General features: G+C 44.2%; 3 protein-coding genes across 4 annotated transcripts; 2 read left to right on the top strand and 1 right to left on the bottom strand.

Annotated features, from left to right (window-relative positions):
• Nucleotides 1-42: 42 nt before the first annotated feature.
• On the top strand, nucleotides 43-9,809 carry cars1 (cysteinyl-tRNA synthetase 1). 2 transcript variants are annotated; one of them, XM_068581978.1, is made up of 23 exons: nucleotides 43-158; nucleotides 1,766-1,990; nucleotides 2,598-2,689; nucleotides 2,774-2,862; nucleotides 3,062-3,158; nucleotides 3,328-3,426; nucleotides 3,588-3,737; nucleotides 3,826-3,966; nucleotides 4,156-4,244; nucleotides 4,351-4,472; nucleotides 4,889-5,001; nucleotides 5,120-5,248; nucleotides 5,360-5,489; nucleotides 6,115-6,218; nucleotides 6,297-6,394; nucleotides 6,764-6,953; nucleotides 7,615-7,683; nucleotides 7,912-7,993; nucleotides 8,474-8,554; nucleotides 8,630-8,697; nucleotides 8,807-8,866; nucleotides 8,972-9,055; nucleotides 9,189-9,809. In XM_068581978.1, exons 1-23 carry the CDS (start codon nucleotides 137-139, stop codon nucleotides 9,315-9,317), a joined length of 2,463 nt encoding a protein of 820 aa, XP_068438079.1. In that variant the 5' UTR covers nucleotides 43-136; the 3' UTR covers nucleotides 9,318-9,809. The 2 variants fall into 2 exon arrangements, with proteins under 2 accessions (XP_068438079.1, XP_068438089.1); XM_068581988.1 differs by lacking the exon at nucleotides 1,766-1,990 and having other exon boundaries at nucleotides 49-158.
• Nucleotides 9,810-10,813: 1,004 nt separating this feature from the next.
• Nucleotides 10,814-15,245, bottom strand: crybgx (crystallin beta gamma X). The gene is made up of 7 exons (XM_068582170.1): nucleotides 15,154-15,245; nucleotides 14,866-15,001; nucleotides 14,458-14,506; nucleotides 13,541-13,662; nucleotides 12,760-12,895; nucleotides 12,104-12,243; nucleotides 10,814-10,998 (listed from the first exon to the last, which is right to left on the bottom strand). Exons 2-7 carry the CDS (start codon nucleotides 14,907-14,909, stop codon nucleotides 10,866-10,868), a joined length of 624 nt encoding a protein of 207 aa, XP_068438271.1. The 5' UTR covers nucleotides 14,910-15,001; nucleotides 15,154-15,245; the 3' UTR covers nucleotides 10,814-10,865.
• Nucleotides 15,246-16,290: 1,045 nt separating this feature from the next.
• On the top strand, nucleotides 16,291-23,249 carry lctla (lactase-like a). The gene is made up of 14 exons (XM_068582060.1): nucleotides 16,291-16,429; nucleotides 17,390-17,546; nucleotides 17,644-17,804; nucleotides 18,723-18,810; nucleotides 19,027-19,136; nucleotides 19,226-19,354; nucleotides 19,712-19,807; nucleotides 20,257-20,311; nucleotides 20,394-20,555; nucleotides 20,840-21,114; nucleotides 21,794-21,920; nucleotides 21,999-22,198; nucleotides 22,453-22,516; nucleotides 23,134-23,249. The coding sequence occupies exons 2-14, from the start codon at nucleotides 17,417-17,419 to the stop codon at nucleotides 23,247-23,249; spliced, it is 1,713 nt and encodes a 570-aa protein (XP_068438161.1). The 5' UTR covers nucleotides 16,291-16,429; nucleotides 17,390-17,416.
• The last annotated feature ends 457 nt before the right edge of the window (nucleotides 23,250-23,706 follow it).

Consider the following 23,706-nt stretch of genomic DNA (forward strand, 5'->3'; position numbering starts at 1 on the left):
CGGTCCGTCGCCGCGCTCTCGGTTTGGAGCACTTTGGTTCCGCTTTTCGACTCCGCTTTGAATTCAGCGCTCGGGTTCTTCTTCCGGACACGTTAGTGTTGCATCAGCAGCATCCGAACCATCCAGCACTGTGGCCATGTCGATCTCAGCGGAGCCAGGTACAGAACATTTTGTTTAGTTTCCCCCCACGTCATTAAAAAGACTTGCTAAGACTCGTTAAGACCCGCGAGCAGCGCCACGGGATGCGTTTTTGCTAGCGACGTTAGCTCAAGATAACGCCGGTCAGCGAGTGACGAAACCCCGTTTAAAAACCTCACCATTTAAACTCGCAGGTAGAGCGGCGCAATGTGTCAGCAGAGACACGCAGGTCATCAAACACAATGTCGAGAGGTGTCTGGTATTTAGAGGAAGACGTTCTTCAATTCGGCGCACATATTCAAGATGGCAGTATTTGATTTAATATGATTTACTGGGTTTATAATGGGTTCCGGATTTTGAATGGGGTTTGGTTTGGCGTGTTCCGCAAAAATGTAGCTGTCACATCATAGATGGTATAGATAGATAGAATACAAAGAAAAAATGCACAATATGTATACACATAGGATAGCATAATAGGAACGATGCACAACATATAACACAAATAAGATAATGTTAAATGAATGAACAAACAGCAGTGTAACGGTGTTCTAGTGATGGAGGGGATTTATTATTAAGTCTTACATCTACTGCATCTGTCCTTGTGACATAAGTGTCTTTCCACTGATGTAAAGTAGTAGTAGTAGCGAAACATGTAACAGTAATTTATGTTCATCATAACCACACACCTAATATTATTGATAAGTTTAGGGCCTGCGACATTAACGTCTGTTTATTCGGTGTTTAATACTTCAGCATCTTTTATTGGACCAGATTGTTAGTCCACATCCTCGGTCAACTGCAGATTTATTTACAGATAACGATTCAAATAAATAATTATCGAGACTCTGATCTGTAGTTCAGTTTTTAATCGTACACGTTTATTTCTTAATATGCTTTTTTTTTGCTTTTGCACCGTTGCATCATCCAGTTTGATCTGTTCACTTTCTGTTTGAAGGTCATTTGATTTAATTTAAGGTCCCAGTACTTTTGGAATGGCTTGTATGATTATAATACAATTATTATTATTTATTATATATATATATATATATATATATATATATATATATATATATATATATATATATATATATATATATATACTTCTTTCAGTTTCCATTTGACTTTATTTCTGATTCACTTTCAGTCGTTGGTCATTTCTGTGAAATCGTGGTTTTCTTTGAACAAAGAAAAAGGTTAACTGATCAAGATGAGGTGATATTTTGTGATGTTTATATTTATCGCTGTACTTGTTTATCAGCATGTTTTGTTGATTTGTTTCTCTTTTAAATCCCATTCAGAGTCTGTTTCATGAGTTTAGAAACCCTCAGATCCTCATGCTCTTCTCTGAATGACGCTGAGAGGAAACAGTGGGAGTTTAACAAGCGAGCCGTTGTAGCTAACACTCTTTCAGAGGTAGCTAACATTAGCTAGCTTGCAAGCAAGCCTTTGTAGCTAACACTCTATCCGAGCTAGCTAACATTAGCTGCCCGGGTCTGTTGGGGTCGTGCTGACCTTTGTACCTAACGCACTTTCAGAGCTAGGTAGCGTTAGCTGACCGGGTCTGTTGGGGGTGTTTCCTCCGGCCCGGCCGGTAACTCTGCGACTGTCTGCCCTCTCGTTTCTGCAGCCTTTGAGTTTGGCCCCTTGCTTCAGATAGAGGAGGAGTCCGCGCTGGCAGCGGCCCTGAACGACCTCCTAGCCCCCCGCAGCTACCTGGCCGGGTTCTGCCCGTCCCCTGCCGACCAGAGGGCCTTTAGGCTCCTCCGCAGACCCCCAGACCCGCAGCATGTCCACGCTCTGCGCTGGTACAGGCACATAGAGGCCCTGCAGCAGGACCTCCACCCTGAGAGCAGTGAGTAGACGGTCCAAGAACCGGTCCGAGATCCGGTCCGAGAACCGGTCCGGGCCCCCAATGTAGAGGCTATCTGAGGTCCTCTGCAAGCAAACACTGACGTGCATGAACCCTGAAGTCCTTTTGGGAATTTTTCAACGTTCGTTCCTCGTAGTTTATCACTGTTCAAACAAAATGTCAGCAGCTGGGAAAAACCTCACAGGGTCCGGTTCTCACGGGGTCTGGTTCCTGCTCGCAAACCTGCCGACGAAAAAGGTTTCGCAGACAGACAAGTGAGACATTTACAGGAAGTTATGTGTTATTTAGCGGGCGCCAGAACCGACGCAACAAAAGTTCCTGGTGGTAGTTTTCACTAGAAGCGGCGCTGTTTGGTGGGTTCTCGTGGGTTTTGCCCCTCGTTGAGGTTCTGTGAATGTTGGAAACAGAAGTAGGAGGGCGTTAGATGAAGGGCCTATGCTTTGAGTTGTTTCCTTTTGCAGCGTTAAATAAAAGACAGGTGTGTTCACGCTTCACAGCTTCCTGATGAATCAATGAAACATTTAAACTCAACAAGAAAATGTCCGTTCTCCTTCTTCAAGTTCATGTTTTTGTTCTTTCTCTCTTTCAGTGAAAGGGAAGCGGGTTCAGCCGCCATGGACCCCTCCAGGAGGAACCAAGGTCCCACAACTCCAGCTCTACAACAGCCTCACCAGAGCGAAGGTAACGGAGGAGGAGCAGGAGGAGGAGGAGGAGGATTTGTTGTTGTTGATTTGTTGTTGTTGATTCGTTGTCTTGGTGCTTCAGGAGCCGTTCGTCCCCCAGAAAGGGAACCGGGTGACGTGGTATTGCTGTGGACCCACAGTGTACGACGCCTCACACATGGGACACGCCAGGTACACCACAGGATGTTTATAATATGTATGTATGTATATATGTATGTATGTATGTATGTATGTATGTATGTATGTGTGTATATATATATATATATATATATATATATATATATATATATATATATATATATATATATATATATATATATATATATATATATATATATATATCTGTAATATGATATTTCTCTTGCCACAGATCCTACATCTCCTTTGATATTCTGAGACGGGTTCTGAAGGACTACTTTAAGTACGACGTGTTCTACTGCATGAACATCACGGACATCGACGACAAGGTAAGGGTTTATGAGTCATTTATGAATCATAATTATGATCAACAATCATGATCATGATCAATAATCAACCCTGAAAAACCTCGTTATCGTCAGGTTGTCATCTTTCATTCGGTCCCTGAACGCCTCGCGTGTCTCTGCTTCTGGTCCTGATGCTGTTGCTTCCTCTCAGATCATCCGGCGGGCCCGTCAGAACCACCTGCTGGACCAGTACAAGGACCAGCAGCCGCCAGCCGCTCAGCTGCTGCAGGACGTGCTGAGCGCCAGAGAGGTACTGAGACGCTGACCAAGTACACAAGTACACTGTGGAGAGGCTCACAGGGTTCATAGACTTCATAGAGCTTCATAGAGCTTCATAGAGGTTCACAGACTTTATAGAGGTTCATAGAGGTTCATAGAGCTTCACAGCCCTCCTGCCTGTGCTCCTCTCAGCCCTTTCAGGCCGTTCTGAAGGCCACGACGGACCCGGACAAGAAACAGATGCTGGAGAGGCTGGACGCCGCCGTCACGGCCGCCCTGCTGCCCCTGCAGGCGGCGATGCAGGGCAAAGCGGCCCACGAGGTCGTGCAGTCTCTGGCCCAGGTGAGATGGGCCATGTGACAGGTCATGTGACCAATTTTATCTCTTTGTATACCTGTAGTAGTACTAAACCTGGCGTGTTTCTCACCAGGTGCTGCTGGAGAGCTCCAAGGACCTGCTCTCTGATTGGCTGGACCAGCAGTTTGGAAGTCAGGTGACGGAGAACTCCATCTTCTCCGTGCTGCCCAGTTTCTGGGAGGCAGAGTACCACAAAGACATGGAGGCCCTGAACGTGAGTACACAGCCCGATGCTGTCCAAAAAGGATTTTATTTAACTTCCTTTCAGTCGTTGTATTTCATTTTCTCAGTCAGTGAAGGATTTGTTGTTGTAGTTCTCATTTTGGCCACAAGAGCTGCTCTTTGCTGGCTCCAAGTCCAGAACGTTACGCTCAAAGCTGAACTCTGTGTTCCTGACCACCAGGTTCTCCCTCCGGACGTTCTCACCCGAGTCAGCGAATACGTGCCGGAGATCGTAAAGTTCGTGGAGCAGGTTGTGTCCAACGGTTACGGGTGAGGAAGGAACTCGTGCTTGTTGTTGTTGTTGTTGTTGTTGTTGTTGTTGTTGTTGTTGTCATACAGAGCTTCTTGTTGATGTTTGTTCCCCTGGCGCTGGCAGCTACGAGTCAAACGGCTCCGTGTACTTCGACACCTTGAAGTTCGACGGCAGTCCGCTGCACTCGTACGCCAAACTGGTGCCGGAGGCCTTCGGAGACCAGACGGCTCTGCAGGAGGGTGAAGGTACAAGTACACAAGTACACTAGTACACTAGTACCACAAGTATTACAGTTCAACCCGAGGGTTTGTGTGTCTCTAATTGGTGTGTGTGTGTCTCTTTACCTGGTGTGTGTGTGTGTGTGTGTGTGTGTGTGTGTGTGCGTCTCTACCTGTTGTGTGTGTGTCTCTAACTGGTGTGTGTTTGTGTCTACCTGTTGTGTGTGTGTGTGTGTGTGTGTGCGTCTCTACCTGGTGTGTGTGTGTCTCCAACTGGTGTGTGTTTGTCTCTACCTGGTGTGTGTGTCTCTACCTGGTTTGTGCGTCTCTACCTGGTGTGTGTGTCTCTACCTGGTGTGTGCATCTCTACGTGGTGTGTGCGTCTCTACGTGGTGTGTGTGTCTCTACCTGGTGTGTGTCTCTCTTTGTGTGTGTCCCTGCAGGTGACCTGAGCGTCTCCGCTGACCGGTTGAGTGAGAAGAAGTCTCCTAACGACTTCGCCCTGTGGAAAGCCTCTAAGCCCGGCGAGCCCTCGTGGGACGCCCCCTGGGGGAAGGTGGGCGCCGGCGCTCCGCCAAGTCGTGTTTTTTCCTCGCGCTCGCTCGTCCTCTGACTGCTGCTGTGCGTTTGTCGTGCGTTTTTCGTGCGTTTATCGTGCGTTTGTGTTGTCGCAGGGGAGGCCCGGCTGGCACATCGAGTGCTCGGCGATGGCCGGCGCCGTCTTGGGAGAGTCCATGGACATTCACGGCGGGGGGTTCGACCTGCGGTTCCCCCACCACGACAACGAGTTGGCTCAGTCCGAGGTACGCGAAGAAAAAACTGCTTTTATCGGTTATTTTTTGAAAATATATTTTTGCTCTGGTTTTGGGTGAATTTAAGTAAGAGATTTTGATTCTGTGTTTCTTTCCTCGCAGGCGTTCTTCCAGAACGACCATTGGGTCCGGTACTTTCTGCACACCGGACACCTGACCATCGCCGGCTGCAAGATGTCGAAATCTCTGAAGAACTTCATCACCATTAAAGACGCCTTGGCGAAGAACACAGGTGACTGCTTCTGTATGCTCCTCTTAAAGGGACAGTACGGGTGTTTAGGGGTGTGTTTTTGTGACTCTAAAAGAATCTATTTAAGTATTTTTACCTCTTAACTTTGCTCTCTTTAAACACACCAGACTCCATTCACAAAAACAGTAATTTAACTTGCGTAGAAAACAGAAGCTGCTGGTTTACTCCTGAATCCACCTGTGAGTTAGTGTGTGTGGTTGTGTGTCTTTGGTGAATCTGAACAAACCCTTTCAAACACCAAAGTCACACAATAACATTAACACACTCACAAGAGGAGACAGCAGTCAACCAGCAGCTACTGAGCTCTCAAAGGTTAAATCAGTGTTTTTATGAATGGAATGTTGGAAGATGGTATGTTGGTATGTTGGAAGAGAAGCTTCAGTTCCCGTCATAAAAGATAAAGATATAGATTCTTTGAGTGAGTATAAAATATGTCTTCATCTACCGCAGTAAAACCTGTTGAAGAAGAAACTCCCAGACACACGCTCCTAAACCCCCGTACTGTCCCTTTAAGAACCAGCAGTTTGCCTGTGAGCGTCCTGTGTGAGGTGAGCGGCGGGTTCAGGTTGTTGTGGGTTCAGGTTGTTGCGTCGTTGTCGTCCTTCAGCGCGTCAGCTCCGCCTGGCGTTTCTCATGCACTCCTGGAAGGACACGCTGGACTACTCGTCCAACACCATGGAGTCGGCCGTCCAGTACGAGAAGTTCCTGAACGTGAGTGTGAAGCCCAGTCGAGTCTGTCCGTTTTTTTAATGTTTTTATTCTCTAATCTTTTGTTTCATCGCGCGACAGGAGTTCTTCCTGAACGTGAAGGACATCCTGCGCGCTCCCTGTGACATCACCGGTCAATTTGAGAAGTGGGAGGCGGCCGAGACAGAGCTCAACAACAGGTGACCGCTTTACTGCCGCTCTCGTTCAAACGCACCAGACTCCATTCATAAAAACAGTGATTTAAGCTCTCTAAAGGCAGGAGCTGCTAGTTTACTGCTGAGCCACCTTAGAGTATGTTTGTGTTGTTGTGTCACTTTGGTGTTTTTAAAGTGTTGGTTCCGATTCACCAAAGTCACAGAACAACACACACTAACTCCCAGGCGGATGCAGCAGTCGACCAGCAACTCATGTGGTGCTTGAGCTTAAATCACTGTTTTTATAAATGGAGTCTGGTGTGCCCGCTCAGAGCAGATTTACACCGGGTCTCAAATACAGAAGCGGTTCCCTTCAAAGGTCTCTTTCATAAATGGGTTTCCCGCGTTCTCCAGTTTCTCCGACAGGAAGTCGGCCGTGCACGAGGCGCTGTGCGACAACGTGGACACGCGCGCCGCCCTGGAGGAGATGCGTGTGCTGGTCGGCCATAGCAACAGCTACATCGCCAACAGGAAGAGCGGCAAGCTGAGGCCCAACCGCCTGCTGCTGGGGGGCGTCGCCCAGTACCTCACCCGCATGCTGCAGGTGTGTGTGTGCGTGCGTGTGTGTGTGTGCGTGCGTGTGTGTGTCTGTGTGTACTCGAGTCTCTGAGTGATGTAATACTTCCCAGTAAAATCATAACAGAGTTTACTGCCTTCTGTATGCAGTTTTGAAACTGTCCACTAGGTGGAAGTGTGAGCTTTGAGTCTCCTTAAACCCAGAAGAAGACAAACCAGAAGTGCTGTGGTTCTAAGCATTCTGGGTAATGTAGTTTAAACATTTAAAACAACTCACATGACCGCTGTTAAAACATTTAAACTAATGCGCTCACGAGTGATTATCATGAGATGCTTTTATTCTCTTGGTACATGTTTTTATGGATTTATTTTGTATTTTTATGTGATTATTATTTTTTTTTACTTTTGTGTTTTTATGGATTTTTTTTATGTTTTTGTTTTTTTGTGTACAACTATAATAGCAATCTTATGTATCTTTTTGTATTTTCTTGTATTTTTTGTATTTTTTTGTGTTTTTGTGTTTCTTTTGTATTTTATGTGTTTTTTAGTATTTTTTATGTTTTTTTTAAATAATTTTGGTGTTTTTTGGTGTTTTTATGTATTTCATGTGTGTCTATGTATTTATATGTATTTCATATATTTTATGTGTTTCCTGCGTTCCACCACTGAAACGAGTTATTGTCTTTCAGATCTTCGGGGCCATCGAGGGATCAGAGCCCATCGGGTTCCCCGTTGGAGGAGCGGGCCAGAGCGCTGACGTGAGTCCAGAGGCCGACTGCTGCTGCCGCTGCTGTTGTTGTTGTTGTTGTTGTTGTTGTTGTTGTTGTTGTTGTTGTTGATGACGACATTGATTATGAATGAATGATGATCAGAGACATCTACTGAAATGAATATCTAACGTCATGTGACCAGCTCATTGTTACTGTGTGTGTGTGTGTGTGTGTGTGTGTGTGTGTGTGTGTGTGTGTGTGTGTGTGTGTGCGCAGCTGGAGAGCACCGTGATGCCGTTCCTCTCCGTTCTCTCAGACTTCAGAGAAGGAGTCAGGAAGATCGCCCGAGAGCAGAAAGGTGAGAGAGTTGATCTCATGATTATTGTTAAAACTTTATTTTTACTTTATTTAACTTTAATTAAATGTGTTTTTGTTTAACTTAAATAAAATGTATTACATTTTATTACATGTTTTTTACTTCCTTTAGTTTTACTTTGTTTAACTTTAATGTACTGTACTGTAATATAATGTACTGTAGTATACTATAACATAATGTACTGTAATGTCCTGTACTGTAATATAATGTACTGCACTGTACTATAATATAATGTACTGTAATATAATGTACTGCACTGTACTATAATATAATGTACTGTAATATAATGTACTGTACTATAATGTACTGTACTATAATATAATGTACTCTACTATAATATAATGTACTGTAATATAATGTACTGTACTATAATGTACTGTACTATAATATAATGTACTGTACTGTAATATAATGTACTGTACTATAATATAATGTACTATAATATAATGTGATGTCCTGTAGTGACGGCGTTGCTGCAGCTGTGTGACGTCGTCCGTGACGACACGTTACCGGAGCTCGGCGTGCGGCTGGAAGACCACGAAGGTAGAAACACTTCCTGTTTAATGACATTATCCATCTGTGTGAAGACGAGCAACTCTGAAGATGAAGATGTTTCAGGTCTGCCCACCGTGGTGAAGCTGGTGGACAAGGAGACACTGCTGAAGGAGAAGGAGGAGAAGAAGCAGGTGAGGAGGAGAGAATGGTGTTTAGGGCTTTTATTGTGAAAGGTCAGAATAGAAAGCGTGGATCAGATCGTTTATATGTTCTGCTCTCGGTTCTCATGTTCTCCTGCAGATGGAGGCAGACAAGAAGAGGAAGAAGGAGGAAGCCGCCCGCAAGAAGCAAGAACAAGAGGTCTGTCTTCTCCTGGGCACGAGTTCTCTCTCATCACTCTCCTCCTCCTCCTTCTTCTTCCTCTTCCTCTTCATCCTTCCTCTTCTTCCTCTTCCTCTGTTTCAGGCGGTAAAGCTGGCTAAGATGAAGCTTCCAGCGGGTCAGATGTTCCTCTCAGAAACCGACAAGTTCTCAAAGTTTGACGAAACGGTAAAACACATTTAGAGAAGATGCATTTAATGAAAGAAAAATGAGATAGAAGGACATTAGATAAAATGAATGACTGTCTGTGATTTTGAGCGTGAATGAAGTTGTTGTTGTTGTTGTTGTTGTTGTCTAACAGGGTTTCCCGTCTCATGACGCTGAGGGAAAGGAGCTGAGCAAAGGACAAGCCAAGAAGCTGCGGAAGCTGTTTGAGGCTCAGGAGAAGCTGCACAACGAGTTCCTGCAGACGAGCCGACAGGCCGACTGACTGTGTTAACCTCTCTCACACACGCACACACGCACACACACACACACACACACACACACACACACACACACACACACACACACACACACACACACACACCGCTCCACAGAATGCAGGCTCATCGTTAGTTTAAAAAAAAAATCTCTTTTCTGCTAAAAGCAAAAAGAGCTGCAGTGATTTCTGCTTTTCGGGGAGAATTTAACAAAGCGAGTCCGGTGGTGTTTCTGGATGAAAGACTTCCTCCTCGTTCTGAACATGAACATTTCAGACATAAGTGATGTTTTAGGATCAACTACAAACTACCTGAAGGAGCTCGTAGAAGTGGTGACGCGCTTCAGAGTGTCCATGTGTAACGTGTGTGTGTGTGTGTGTGTGTGAGGGTTTAATCGTGTTTCCATCTCCAAACGCAGCTCATGTCCCCGATCAAGAAATGTTTTTACTGCCACCGTGTTCTTCTGTTCTTCATGCAAACTGAATAAAAAGTCAAATAATCAGGATTTAGCTGCTCTTCATTTGAATAGAGGCTTTTCCTCAGCATCACAACACGTATTAGATGGATGAGTTGTTACTCTAACAAAGACCTCCAGACTGGGAGAACAAGTTATTTGATAGCAGCCGGTCGATTGTTTCTGGTGTTTGTTTCCATGACTTTTATTTTGAAAGTTTCCCTCCACGTCTATAAGAAACGTCTGCAGCTTATTGGTGCAAACTTACACGAGCAAGTCGGATATTTCATAAACATTTATTTAGTTTTCATCAAAGCAGGAATGTTTATGTAATTTCATCTGGAGTATGTCTTATTAAATTAAATATTAGACCCATTTTACCCAGACTCCCTCTAAAGTCAGTGTCAGAGTTAAACTCTTTAAATAAAATGAGTCTGTGGAGGTGAAATGTGTGATTCTTTGTTCTAAAGCCTGGATTTAGTTTAGGACTCGAGTGTTGAGGACATTTTAATAAAAATGTCATGAGTTTTATGTAAGTGACTGTGGATATATATTTTAAATAATATATACATTTCAATATCTATATGTATATATTCATACGTATATTCATATATATACAATTATATAAAGACGTAAATATAAAAAACGGACGGACTGACCAGAAGTAGAAACTTTGACCTTAGACTCTCAGCCAATCAGGAGCGTCCTCCTAAACTCTTCGTCCAATCGTATATCGTATATTATGTATATTGTGCTTTATCACGTTTTACATGCTGTGGAATTCATCCGTCCGACGTTCGTTTAGAAATCTTCGTTCACTAGTTTCACATGGTAGAGTGTGTGTGTGTGTGTGTGTGTGTGTGTGTGTGTGTGTGTGTGTGTGTGTGTGTGTGTGTGTGTGTGTGTTAGTGAAGCTCCACTCATTAATATTTATGAATGTTTTGACCTTTTAACATTTTTTGCTGACATCAAAAGGAATCAAAACTCAAAAACAAGTTTCGTTTTTGTAAACTGTTTATTACTAAAATAGTTTTTTGTTTGAGTGTAAAGCTTGACGGGTTTCTTGAGGTTGTCGGGAAGCCCCGGCGGTCCGATCCCGGGTCTAGTTGAAGCGGACTCGGCGCATGGAGCCCACGGTGCTGTTCTGGCTGCCCCAGTCCGAGAAGTTGTTGAAGTCTCTCTTCTCCAGGATGTAGTGAGGACCCCTGTAGTTGGGCTCCTGGTACACGGCCCACCTGCAGAGTTAGGAGACACGGGGACTTCAGCCTTCTGCAGCAGACGCTCTCGAGTCAACCTTTAAACTCACAGAACCAACATTTGATGGATAGATGGATGGATAGATAGAAAGACTGCTCAAAAAAAGCATATGGGGGCCACACAAGATATTGAGAAGCAGTTTGAGTTGCAAAAATAAAATTTCGGCAAAATGCCACATATTTCTTTCACTGTGATGTTCTGGTGTCTATGAAATCAAGCCCTCTGTAGGCTGGAACTCGCATTTTCATCAAAATATGCGGCATCCGTTCATTCCTCAGACATTAAACTATCCATATCAGTATAGATATCTGACATTTTTTCCCACATTGAGATCTGATGTGTTTTCAAAGTGTTCCTTTAATTTTTTTCTATATATCTATCTCGTAACCCTTGTGAGTAGACACATGATTTTTTAATTTTTTTTAAAAAACTTGCTAAAGTCATTTTTGCAGTTTTTTTTGGCCTGAACGCCTGAATTTTTACTTTTTAAAAAATGTTGGTAACTGATTCCTATTCTTTCCCAAAAGGTGTCTTATTAATATGTGAGCTGTTAAGACTCAAAATATAAGTTTGCTTCGCAACATTCTGAAATAAATCCTATAAAATATAATAACTCAAGTATTAGAAGTCATTTGGGCTTCGTACTATAACACGAGGTGCAGGAGCCTCGGTTGCCTCAAATGTTTCCGTCCTTCCGCCTCCTGCGTTTGTGTTCATGTGAGACTTTGAATTTGGACTAAGACTTAAAAACCCAAAGACAGACAGACTTGGTTCTGGAGGTAAAATGACTTTTTGTGAATGACGTCGTCTGAAGTAGCCTCCCCCGGGGCTCGGCGGAGTCCCCCGGGGCTCGGCGGAGTCCCCCGGGGCTCGGCGGAGTCCCCCGGGGCTCGGCGGAGTCCCCCGGGGCTCGGCGGAGTCCCCCGGGGCTCGGCGGAGGCCCCCGGGGCTCGGCGGAGGCCCCCGGGGCTCGGCGGAGGCCCCCGGGGCTCGGCGGAGTCCCCCGGGGCTCGGCGGAGGCCCCCGGGGCTCGGCGGAGTCCCCCGGGGCTCGGCGGAGTCCCCCGGGGCTCGGCTGACTTACGCTCCTCCCATGACGCGGATGGAGGCGACCCGGTTGAGGCTGTAGCGGCTCATCAGGTTGGGGACGTCATCCTGAATCTCCATCTTCTTCCCGGAGAAGCCGGCGCGCTCAAACAGCTGAGCTTTGCCCGGATTGTTGTCCTGGATGAAAAATGAAGGAATCCTGTGTTTTTAATGGTTCCTCCAGACTCAGTCAGCAGGAAATGTTGTTTCTATTGATTAGGACTTTATTGTTGATTTAGTTTACTAAACCCATCAGTGCTCTGTTTCCTCTAAAGTCAGTAAAACTGTTTTTATAAATTTATATTTTAAATTATATAAAATGTAGATGAAAACATGTCTAAAGGCACGATGAAAGACACTTATAAAGATTTTCCCTTTTCTTTAAAAATCAATATATAAATCATATTGCAATTATCAATTTCCAGATTTCTAACGTGTTCTGCGGGTAACCAACACATTTACTTAACATTTACTTAATAACTGGTTGTAATTTAAATGTAAAACCTTCAATTTGTGTGAAAAATCAGACGCAGAAATACGTTTAATTTCCCGAAAATGTCAGATTCAACAATTCTGTTTAATTTTTCATTTGAAAGTATTTTTTCTACATGAGAGCGAAACGACTCTTCGCCTGTCGTGACCTCGTGACCTCACCTGTTTGACGGCCCTGACGGAGGACACGTGGTCCACCTGAGCGCACCACTTGTCGTAGCAGTTGTACTCGCCGCGCTCGGCCATGTCCCACAGGTACTGCCGGCCGCGGAAGTTCTCATGCTCGTAGCCGACCCAGCTGTCAACACATTGATGGAGACACTGAGGCTGTTGATCCGCTCGAATACGCTGACATTCACTGAGAGACTTCCATTTTACACAATTATGAAATTATAAAATATGTAAATTCATGCTGAAACAGATTAAATAAATTCCAATTATCTCCTCAACCTCAAGGCCTATTTTAATAATTTAAAAAGGTAGAATCTACAGAAAACCCATGGGAACATACATAAGTTCATACGTGTTACTGGTATATTGGTTTATATATATATATATATATATGGTGCGCATAATAAAATACAAATATTAGTAGAAGTTGTATGTTCTTATCGTTGCTATATTTTAATTCAACATAGCCCTATATGTCAATATAATATATATATATATGCAAAATTTGTCTTAAGTATTTTTAATAATTAAAAACAATGTGTATTTTCTATATTAAATGTCCTTTTGTGATGCATGTTTTCTACCTTTTACACTTATTTTCACCCGCAGATTAAACTAAATTAACTTATTAAGGCTGATCTGCACCAGACTTCATCCTCATATTTCTAGATCCACTGGGTTTCATCCGTGCATAAACTATATTGAAGTGTTTCCACTGAGCTTCTCTCGTGGGCCCGTCGCGGCCTCCCGGGTCGCGGTGCTGTGGACTTACGCTCCGCTCTCCACTTGCACGGAGTTGCATCTCTCGGGGAAGTTCTTGTCACTGATCCGGGCGCAGTCGGAGCTCAGGTCCAGCCGGCGGCCGGCGAAGTTCCGCTGCTCGAAGAGAGTGACCTGCGGAGAACCGTTACATGAAAGAGAGCATGCTGGGAGTTTGTTTTTTACTGCGAGGTGCATCATTACATAGATAGTACATGCAGTCACAGTCAGGGCTCCTTTCTTTTAAACCTTCATTCTCATAATAACTATGGTCGTATCTGAAGCCTGAGAAACCTGCTGCTGGATTTACTGACGTTCAGATTAAAGGTCTCGCATGTAGAATGTGGAGCCATCTAGTGGCGAAGCTGCAGATTGCAACCAGCTGAAACCCGAGGTGAGGACAACGCGACGACACCGACGGTCCAACAGTCTCACGGCATTTTGTGAAATAGCCACAAAATGCAAAGTGTCACTTGAACGCACCACGAAGGGAGCTCCTAAGGGATCGCATTACTGGAGGTTTTGTACGAAAAAACAACTGATATTTCTTGCCTCTGTATACAAAAACATGTCACCACCTGCTGTGATACTCACGAAAAACAAACCTATTGATATTATATAGAGTGTATAAATATATATATATATATATATATATATATATATATATATATATATATATATATATATATATATATATATATATATATTCTATTTTTGCCAATAGATCTGGCTAAATGCAGGACACTGTACCTTTAAGAGGTGTCAGGAGGTCAGAGGTAGGTTAGCTGTTTCCACCGGCCTCCACTCTTTATGCTAAGCTACGTAGCTTTAAATAAAATAGTCAATATTCTACTTTCACACAAAAAAAGAAGAAGATCCTTGACAGGAAACTGGTGTCATGTAAAACAGTGAACTGATGGAGTGACTCACCCTCCCACTGGACCCGTAGAAGGCGCGTTGGAGCACAGACCCCAGCTTGCTGCAGACACACAAAACACATGGAATGAACGACTGCACCCCCGAAACACACCACCGCACACTGGAAACACACCACGGGAACAACCAGGGAGGCGGGACTGAAGACCTGAGCCGCTGAAAGAACTCCATTTGCTTGTGCCACGACAGGTTGTTAGTGATTTTAAAGAGGCGGCGCGCTCCAGTCTTTATCAAAAATACAGAATAAAACATCAACTTGCACCTCAACTGTACAGCTTTGTGTGCTTCTCTGTCTTAGTTTTTTTTCATAGGGGAAACTGGTGTTGGAGAGCAGGTGGAGCTCCACGCCTCTACCCTGTGGGGAGTCGGGTGCAGGTGGAGGTGGAGGTTTGACCAACATACCTGGTTTGTTGGGCAAATCCTGGGACTTTAGTGAAGATGTTCATGTCCGCTCTGCGAGGCAACGAGAGAGGCCCTTAAATACGGCGAGCCGGCGGCTGCTGGAAGGCTCCGAGTGCTTCTGGAGGCCATTGATATGCTAAACACACACACACACACATGGGGGGCCACGCTCATGTTGTCTTCACACACAAACACACTGCAAGTGCATGCAGAGCACAAAAGGGAAACATGACAACACACGGCGAGAGAAAGCGCATCACGTGCAGCGCAGCGAGCTTCTGGACTCACGTGAGACTGCAGCGCCGACAGCTTTCTGGCTCGCCAACAATTCAGCTTTTTGTTTTTTTGGGCGCAACAATGCAGCTTTAGGATAACGGCTGCATTCACGCTTTGTGCCGGGGGCAGAGCTCAGAGCCGCGGGGAGGTCGTGACCCCCGAAGGGCCCAACGTATAGATCACACCGTCACCGCTTGAATCTGTCGACGTTAATCACGTTTACCGACGCGTTGCTTCGTGAATTATTGTTTTATATGAAACACACAGTTGGAGATAATCCTATTAAAACAGTGTGTGTTTTTTATTCTCTTTTGATCAACGTGACTGTCTGTGGATGAGAGGACTGTCATTATTTATAGATGAGAGAAGCAACTATCACGGACATTTCCTCTGTTTTTATATTGTATATGTATGACTTCACTTTTGTTCAATGAGTATTTTTGTGTGAAGTCTCATTTAGTTTTGCCAATATATATATATATATATATATATATATATATATATACATATATATATATACATATACATATATATACATATATATATATATATGTATATATATATATATATACATATATATATATATATATATATATATATATGTCGTACTGCAGCTTGTTGAATGCTGTTATTTTTATTATATATATATATATATATATATATATATATATATATATATATATATATAATATAAAAATCCTACTAGAATTTTGTTTTATAGTATGAATATATTTGATATTTAAAAATAAAATCTATATATATATATTTTAAAGAAAAATAATTGAATAAAGAAAAGAAATAAAATGAAATAAAAGACAAAAAAAAAACAAAATTAAAGAAAAAACATTAAATTAAAATGATAGCTTTAGAACGACAAGTTTACTACCTTTAATATTTACTGAGAATAAATTAAAGCCCGACGCACTTCTTCTTCTTCTTTTCCTCAGAGAATCAAAACATCTGGTTTCTACAGGATGAAGCTCGTGACGAGCCGCACACTTTTGCTTACAGCGTCAGAATCCCTTCTGTCTTTCCTCCAAAAGATCTGTCTGCCGCAGCAGGTTTACTGTCACACATCACTGCCTCCAGTGTGTGTGTGTGTGTGTGTGTGTGTGTGTGTGTGTGTATGTGCACTGGATGCTTCACTCTGTTATCCGTGACATTGGCTGTGACCCTGACCTGGCGGGGCGGTGGTCTGGCTGCAGCGTTCGGGGTTATGTCCAGAAGCTCGGGGACGTTTCTTGCACTCTGGAGCGGCTTCCAGCGGAGACAAAAGCAGGAGCAGCAGGTCAGACTCTACCCGCTCTCCTGGGGCTCTGGGATGGGGCGGCGGGCGGCGAGGGGTCGGATGTGTGGAGGGACACGACGTGGGCTCCATGGGCGTCTTTCTGGAGCTTTTACAGCAGCTCTCCTGGACCAGCTCTCGCAGCGTCTTCTTCTGGCGGGGTTTTTAATCCGTGGACATTTTTTTTACCTTTTAAAGCTCCATTCATGCGGAACTTAATTATCTCCGTAACCATTTGGTTTATAACTCCATTTAAACTGCTGATGATCATTTCGATACCCAGCAGGCCCAAATAAAATAAGTTATTTTTCCTTTTTTGAACCGAACGACAGTGTTTTGACTGAAACTCCTTCCTGACAGGCCGATGCTTTGTTTTATTGCTATTTGAAAAAAAATCATGTCATTATGTAATTGTTAATACAATTTATTAGGGTTAACGCCCAATGGGACATTTTGAAAACAATGTCAAAAATGTGTTTTTTTGTGGTATGTTTAGTGTGTTTTATGGCCCCCGTCGTGTTCCTTAAAGGTTCTTATAGGATAACCTTTTGTAAACCGTTTCATTAATTATCTCTGGAACCACATTGTTATTTAACTTCATTTAAATCGCTACAAGACCGCAACCCTGAGAAGAGACCGTTAAGTTTAAGTTCTTACGTCATCTCCGTCGACTCTGTCAACTTCTACAGTGGACCGTGAGGTTTTACTCAATCCTTAATAAGTATTTACAAAGTCAGATTTGACTAACAAACACGTCTACGTAACCATGTGAAGCTGTTTTCCCACTTTTTTTCACTGTTCAACTGTTGCAGATTCTGACTCTTTAGGGCCTAATCTTTCCAAAAAGGTGTGTTAATAGTTTGTGGGCTGTTGTTAAGGTCCTGAACCGTACAGTTTGATCAGTGACCGCATGGTGCTCAAGCCATCTTTTCTGTGAGCTCAAACTGGCGTTCAAACCTTCAGGCGTGACTGAGGACGAAGACCACGAGGATGTTGCCGCAACGCCACGCCCTGAGGCTGCTCCACCTGCTCGCCCTGGTGCTGTGCGCCTCGGCCTGGGAGGACTTCGACTGGACGAAGAACGAGAGGACGTCTTTCTACTACGGCACCTTCCCGACCGGTACGTCGGGCCGCCCCAACACGAGCCGGTGCAAAAAAACCCCACAAAAACCCCACGTTATAATGATACCCTTCCTTCCACGTGGTTCTATGCGCAGGGTTCTCCTGGGGAGCCGGCAGCTCTGCGTATCAGACGGAGGGAGCGTGGAACATCGACGGCAAAGGAAAGAGCATCTGGGACACGTTTACCCACAAGAAGGGGAAGATATACTCCAACGACACGGGGGACTCCTCGTGCGACGGCTACTACAAGTTCAAGGTGACGAGAAAGTTTAATGAAGCGAGCAGAAAAATAATTAAAAGGTTGAAAAAGGCTTGAAATAAACGTATGAAGGTATAGAAACTTAAAGGTATAGAACAACGGACATTTAACGGTTTGACGAGGACAAAATAAAATTGCAATTGTTTTGTTTTTTTAAGACAACGGACGCAGTTAGTTAGCTATTTAGCTAGTTAGCTTGTCCTTCTCCAGAGCAGCGGGAAAATATACTTAAACGACGCAAAGGACTCCTTGTGCGACGTTCAAGGTGACGAGAAAGTCAAAAAAAAAAAAAAGGCTAAAAAAGTCTCGAAATGAACGCCAGGTGTAGAATAACGACTATTTACCTGTTTGACGAGAACAAAATAAAGTAGTATTGTACTTTTTTAAAAACACAACAGACACAGTTAGTAAGCTAGTTAGCTAGTTAGCTGTTCCTTCTCCAGAGCGACGGAAAGTGAGACGAGGGACCGATGGACCCACTGCTGCTGTTCAGCTCATTTTTTGGCAGCAATATAGCATTAAAGAATAGGAAAAACTAGCTCGCTAGTCAGCTGTCCGCTACTTTGCTAAATGCACTGTGCTTTAATGCTACACTGGCTGCAGAAAATGAGCAAAGTTGTCACTTATCTGTCAATAGCAGTGACCCCTTCGCTGGGACAAGAGAGTGCATGTGGACGAAGAACTAAGTTTTTAATATTAACTAAATGAGTTAGCTGGCTTGGTAGCGAGCTAGCCTGCTAATTCCACCATGCTACTAAACTAAAACAAACAAGATGTAATGTGTTAATCAGTGAGATGGTGGCCAGGCTTTGTGCTAAGCTAAGCTAATCTCCATATGTCTAACTAACTATGAAGCATGATTCTCAAGACGTCAAAGTATTCCTTAAAATAAAGTCCTGTGGGTTTGTTCTTCAGGATGACATCACCTTGATGAAGGACATGAAGCTGAACCATTATCGTTTCTCCATTTCCTGGCCGAGGATTTTACCGAACGGACTGAAAAGTAACCATGATCTGTTTTTTGTTTTTTTTAATTTTTATAATTTCAAATGTTGTGGAAAGACATTTTATTTTTTAAATTAGCTAGTGATTGAAGTCAATGACCTGAAAAATAATGAAAATTCATTGTAATTTGTTGCTCCGAGCGTTGTTTAATGATTAGACGCAGCCCTAAATGTTATATTTTACCATATTAATGATTTAACGGCAACTCCTTCAGGCGAACAAATCAATGAGAAAGGAATCAAATACTACGACGACCTCATCAACATGCTGCTGGACAACAAGGTCACGCCCATTGTGACCTTGTACCACTGGGACTTACCTCAGGTGAGCACCGAACACTCAACCTTTTCCTTCCCGTCCACAGGTTGGGATCCTAATGTGAAGGTATTTTTGTTTTTTTTTCACCACACAAGGTGCTGCAGGAGAAATATGGCGGCTGGCAGAACGCCAGCATGGTAAACTACTTCAACGACTTCGCCAACTTGTGCTTTGAGCGGTTTGGGACCAAAGTGAAGTACTGGGTCACCTTCAACAACCCCTGGGTACGTGGGCCTTTAACCTTCCTCTTGTGTTAGCTTTCTGTTTGCCTCTCTTGTGTTAGCTGGTCTGTTTTGACCCATGTCTTAATCAGCTGTAAAATACACTAAAAACAATGATCTGTCATCCAATGTGTTCCTCGTCTCTTCTCATCTCATTTCAACCAGAGCATTTCATTATTTAATGGAAAAAAAAACGTTTTTTTGTTGTATTTAGTTCAAATAGAGGTTCCTGACGAAGTCAAACACCCTCATTTTATGTATTAAATACCTAAAACGGAGAGGAAGGTTAAGTAGTGGGTCAACGGTGCGTTCACTGTCACTACAGACAGTCTGAAATGTGACGTCTTTGTGTGTTTTCAGTCCATCGCGGTGGAGGGATACGAAACAGGGGAACACGCCCCCGGGCTGAAGCTGAAGGGGACGGGCGCCTACAGAGCGGCTCACCACATCATCAAGGTGAGGACCTGGCTTAACTTAAGTTAAGAATTTATTGGCTTTACTTAAGAGTTAAGAGTTAACTAAACGTTAAATGAAAGGAAAAGTGCCTTTTCGACAATTTTAGATCACTAAACGTTCGTATTGTGCGTTGAACAAAACATGCAAAACAAATACAACAACAAAAACCTTTGTGACTAAGCGTGTGAAGGACTTCAACCCATGAATGTATTTCTGAAGCTTTGCAGCTTTGAATCTTTGTATCTTCAATGAAGCCAATGGAAAATAAAGTCTTTGACTTTTTTGTGATTATGAAAATAACTAAAACCCTGAATAAAAACCCCTTGCTGACACTCTCTCTCTCTCTCTCTCTCTCTCTCTCTCTCTCTCTCTCTCTCTCTCTCTCTCTCGCTCTCTCTCTCTCTCTCTCTCTCTCTCTCTCTCTCTCTCTCTCTCTCTCTCTCTTACAGGCCCACGCTCGAGTGTGGCACTCGTACGACACGCAGTGGAGAAGCAAACAAAAAGGTGAAAAAACATTCTTTTTTTTCCTTGGGACTTAAAAATGCCGCCATGATTCATGTGTGTGTGTGTGTGTGTGTGTGTGCAGGCCTGGTTGGCATCTCGCTCACAGCAGACTGGGGCGAGCCGGTGGACATCACCAACCAGAAGGACATCGAGGCGGCGGAGCGCTACATCCAGTTCTACATGGGCTGGTTTGCGACTCCCATCTTCAACGGAGACTACCCGCAAGTGATGAAGGACTATGTCGGTACGCCGCCGCCACACTGCTTCTCAGGACAACGGGCATTCTTTGCTCCTCCAGTTGAGATTGTTTATATTGTGCGAAGACGTAACGCTGCAAAGCTGCAGGAGTTCCATTCGAGAAACCTTTCCGGGTTTTATCGTGCAAATAGTAACCGTACATGGGAATTTCCCTCTTAAAGTATTTCAATGAGTGCCCGTAAAAGGACTACCTCGGTTGCCAGGAAAGATCGGTAGTGCTGTCAAATAAGTGAAGTCATCAGCCCTGCCCTTTGACCTTTTGACCTCCAGGCAGGAAGAGCGGCCAGCAGGGCCTGGGCGCCTCGCGGCTGCCCGTCTTCTCGCCCCAGGAGAAGAGCTTCATCAAGGGCACCTGTGACTTCCTGGGCCTCGGGCACTTCACCACCCGCTACGTGACCCAGAAGAACTACCCGTCGGGACTCGGCGACAGCTACTTCGCGGACCGCGACCTCGCCGAGCTGGTTGACCCCCGGTGGCCCGACCCCGGCTCCGAGTGGCTCTACTCAGTCCCCTGGGGCTTCCGACGCCTTTTGAACTTCGTCAAGGTATACGCGTCGCCCAACGCCCTGCCCAACGTGGGTCCAACGTGGCGCCCAACATGGGTCCAACGCAGGTCCAATGTGGGTTCAATGTGGGGCCCAACGCGGCGCCCAACGTGGGTCCAACGTGGGTCCAATGTGGGTCCAACGTGGTGCCCAACATGGGTCTAACGTGGGTCCAACGTGGGTCCAACGTGGGTCCAACGTGGGTCCAACGTGGGTCCAACGCGGCGCCCAGCGTGGGTCCAACATGGCGCCCAATGTGGGTCCAACGTGGGTCCAATATGGGTCCAACGTGGCGCCCAACGTGGGGCCCAATGCAATTTTTGGAAATGAGCTTGTGTTATGTAAAAGTAATAATCACATGGATGTTTATTAAAATGTGTAGCTGGAGGTGATTAACTTAGCTTAGCATAAAGACTGGAAGTAGGGGAAAACAGCTAGCCAGGCTCAGTCTATACAGCTAAAAAAATACACCAACCAGCAACTTTAAAGCTCAATAATGAAGTCACCGACAAACATCATCATGAAAATGTGTGGTTTTGTTGTCATTATTTATTTTATTGTGTAATTATTTATTGACAAAAAACAGTTATCATGTGCCGAGAAGAGCCAAGCTAGCCATTTTCCTCCGCTTTTATTCTTCATGCTAAGCCCCTTCACACTCAGCATGTCGCCCCTTCAGACTCAGTATGGAAACCCCATGATCTATGTGACGGAGAACGGCGTGTCGGAGAAGATGCTCTGCACCGACCTGTGTGACGACTGGAGGATGCAGTACTTCAAAGACTACATCAATGAGATGCTCAAAGGTGCAACAGCAGCTCAACTCTAAGAGGAAATCAAAACACAGTGAGAGGAATCCAAACGTTTGTTTGTTTGTTCCCCAGCGATGAAGGACGGGGTGAACGTGAAGGGCTACACGGCCTGGTCCCTCCTCGACAACTTTGAGTGGGACGAAGGGTTCTCAGAGCGGTTCGGACTCTACTACGTGGACTTCAGGAGCAAAAACAAGTCGCGCTACCCGAAGGCTTCGGTCCAATTCTACAAGCGCATCATCAGCTCCAACGGCTTCCCCAACCAGAGAGAGGTACGGAAGTCTGTGACGACGCAGGCCGAGTGAGCAGGTCTAAAGAGCACCTTAAGTTTTTCAAGAGAGTGTGTCAAGCATGTCTAACAGGAACAGCACGTCGAGCACCAGAACATTTATCACTATCAGAGCACCTGGAGCGCGTCGAGCATCTTGAGCAAGTTGAGCACGCGTGCAGCTCGAGCGCCAGAACATTTACTACTATCAGAGCACCTGGAGCTGCTTTTAACCCGCTCAGCGTGTCTGTCTTCCAGGTGGAGAGTTGGAAGAGGAAAGCCGTGGAGACCTGCTCCTCCAGCAACCAGCTCCTGGCTGCAGGTTGGTAGCTCAATAAAGGCGGATGGGTTTGGGGGGGCCAAACAAAGGAAAAAGTCTCAAGCTTGTTCTTTCGCTCTCTAACGAGGTTTTTCTTTGTTTCGCCCCTCCAGCTAGAAGAGGATCCCAGGGGGATCAGGAACATGCTTGGCCAGTGCATGATGAAGTTTAGGTACAAGAGTCCTCTGAACTTAAAATACTGCGTGTTTAGTTCCCCAAGTTCAGAGAGCAACATGCATATATGTATTACCTAATGAATTACATCGAAAGACAAATACACTTAGAATTAAGAAAATTAAATAAAAAATGCACATTAACATTTTCAAATGTTTTAAAAGTCTATATCAGCTATTTCAATATTCACGTATTAAATATGTATATATTAACAGACGTATTTAACATGCTCTTAATTATTTTTATTTGTTTACTCTGATAGTAAATGTTTATAGTATTTTATTTTTTAACTTATGTCCGTTACGACTGCATTGTGTTTATTGTTATCCACCAATCACAAAGCCCAAAAAGGATGTGTATGTATGTTTATATACATATAAACATACTTGTATAGAGTACTCTGTGTTCCAGTGTGTGAATCTTCTCACACTTGTTCTGCGTCTCAGATCCGTTGATCGGCAACATGGAGATGGTGACGGAGATCGTGGTTCCAACCGTGTGCACGCTCTGCATCCTGCTCAGTGCAGTCTTCCTCATGTTCCTGCTGCGTGGACGCATCTGACACACACACACACACACACACACACACACACACACACACACACACACACACACACACACACACACACACACACACACAGATCTGAGAGTGCATTCAAAGCTGTGAAACTTTACCCTGTCGAGAGCATTTTGTTGATTTAACTGTCCTGCTGTTCTGTTTGGAATAAACACTTTTCACCATTGAGTCTATTATTATTATTATTATTATTATCATTAATATATGTTTTCATAGACTGGTGTGGTTTCTGAAAAATCTCCGTTCGGCTACTCAAACTAACTGCAGAGAAACGATGGTTTGTTCTAAAAATGTTTGTAAAATAAAGAAAAAAAGTACAAAAGTACAGATTTGGGCATTTGGTCTTTGGAGTCCAGACCCCAAAGACCAGGAGGACGCGGGACGTCTTTCTGCAACTTTTTCTGCAAAATTATTATTATTTTAATTTGTAGCGTGTGTTCAC

This window comes from Clinocottus analis, unplaced genomic scaffold (assembly GCF_023055335.1).
Source record: "Clinocottus analis isolate CAN_PGR_092001 unplaced genomic scaffold, fCliAna1.0.p SCAF_10, whole genome shotgun sequence".
Lineage (NCBI taxonomy): Eukaryota > Metazoa > Chordata > Actinopteri > Perciformes > Cottidae > Clinocottus > Clinocottus analis.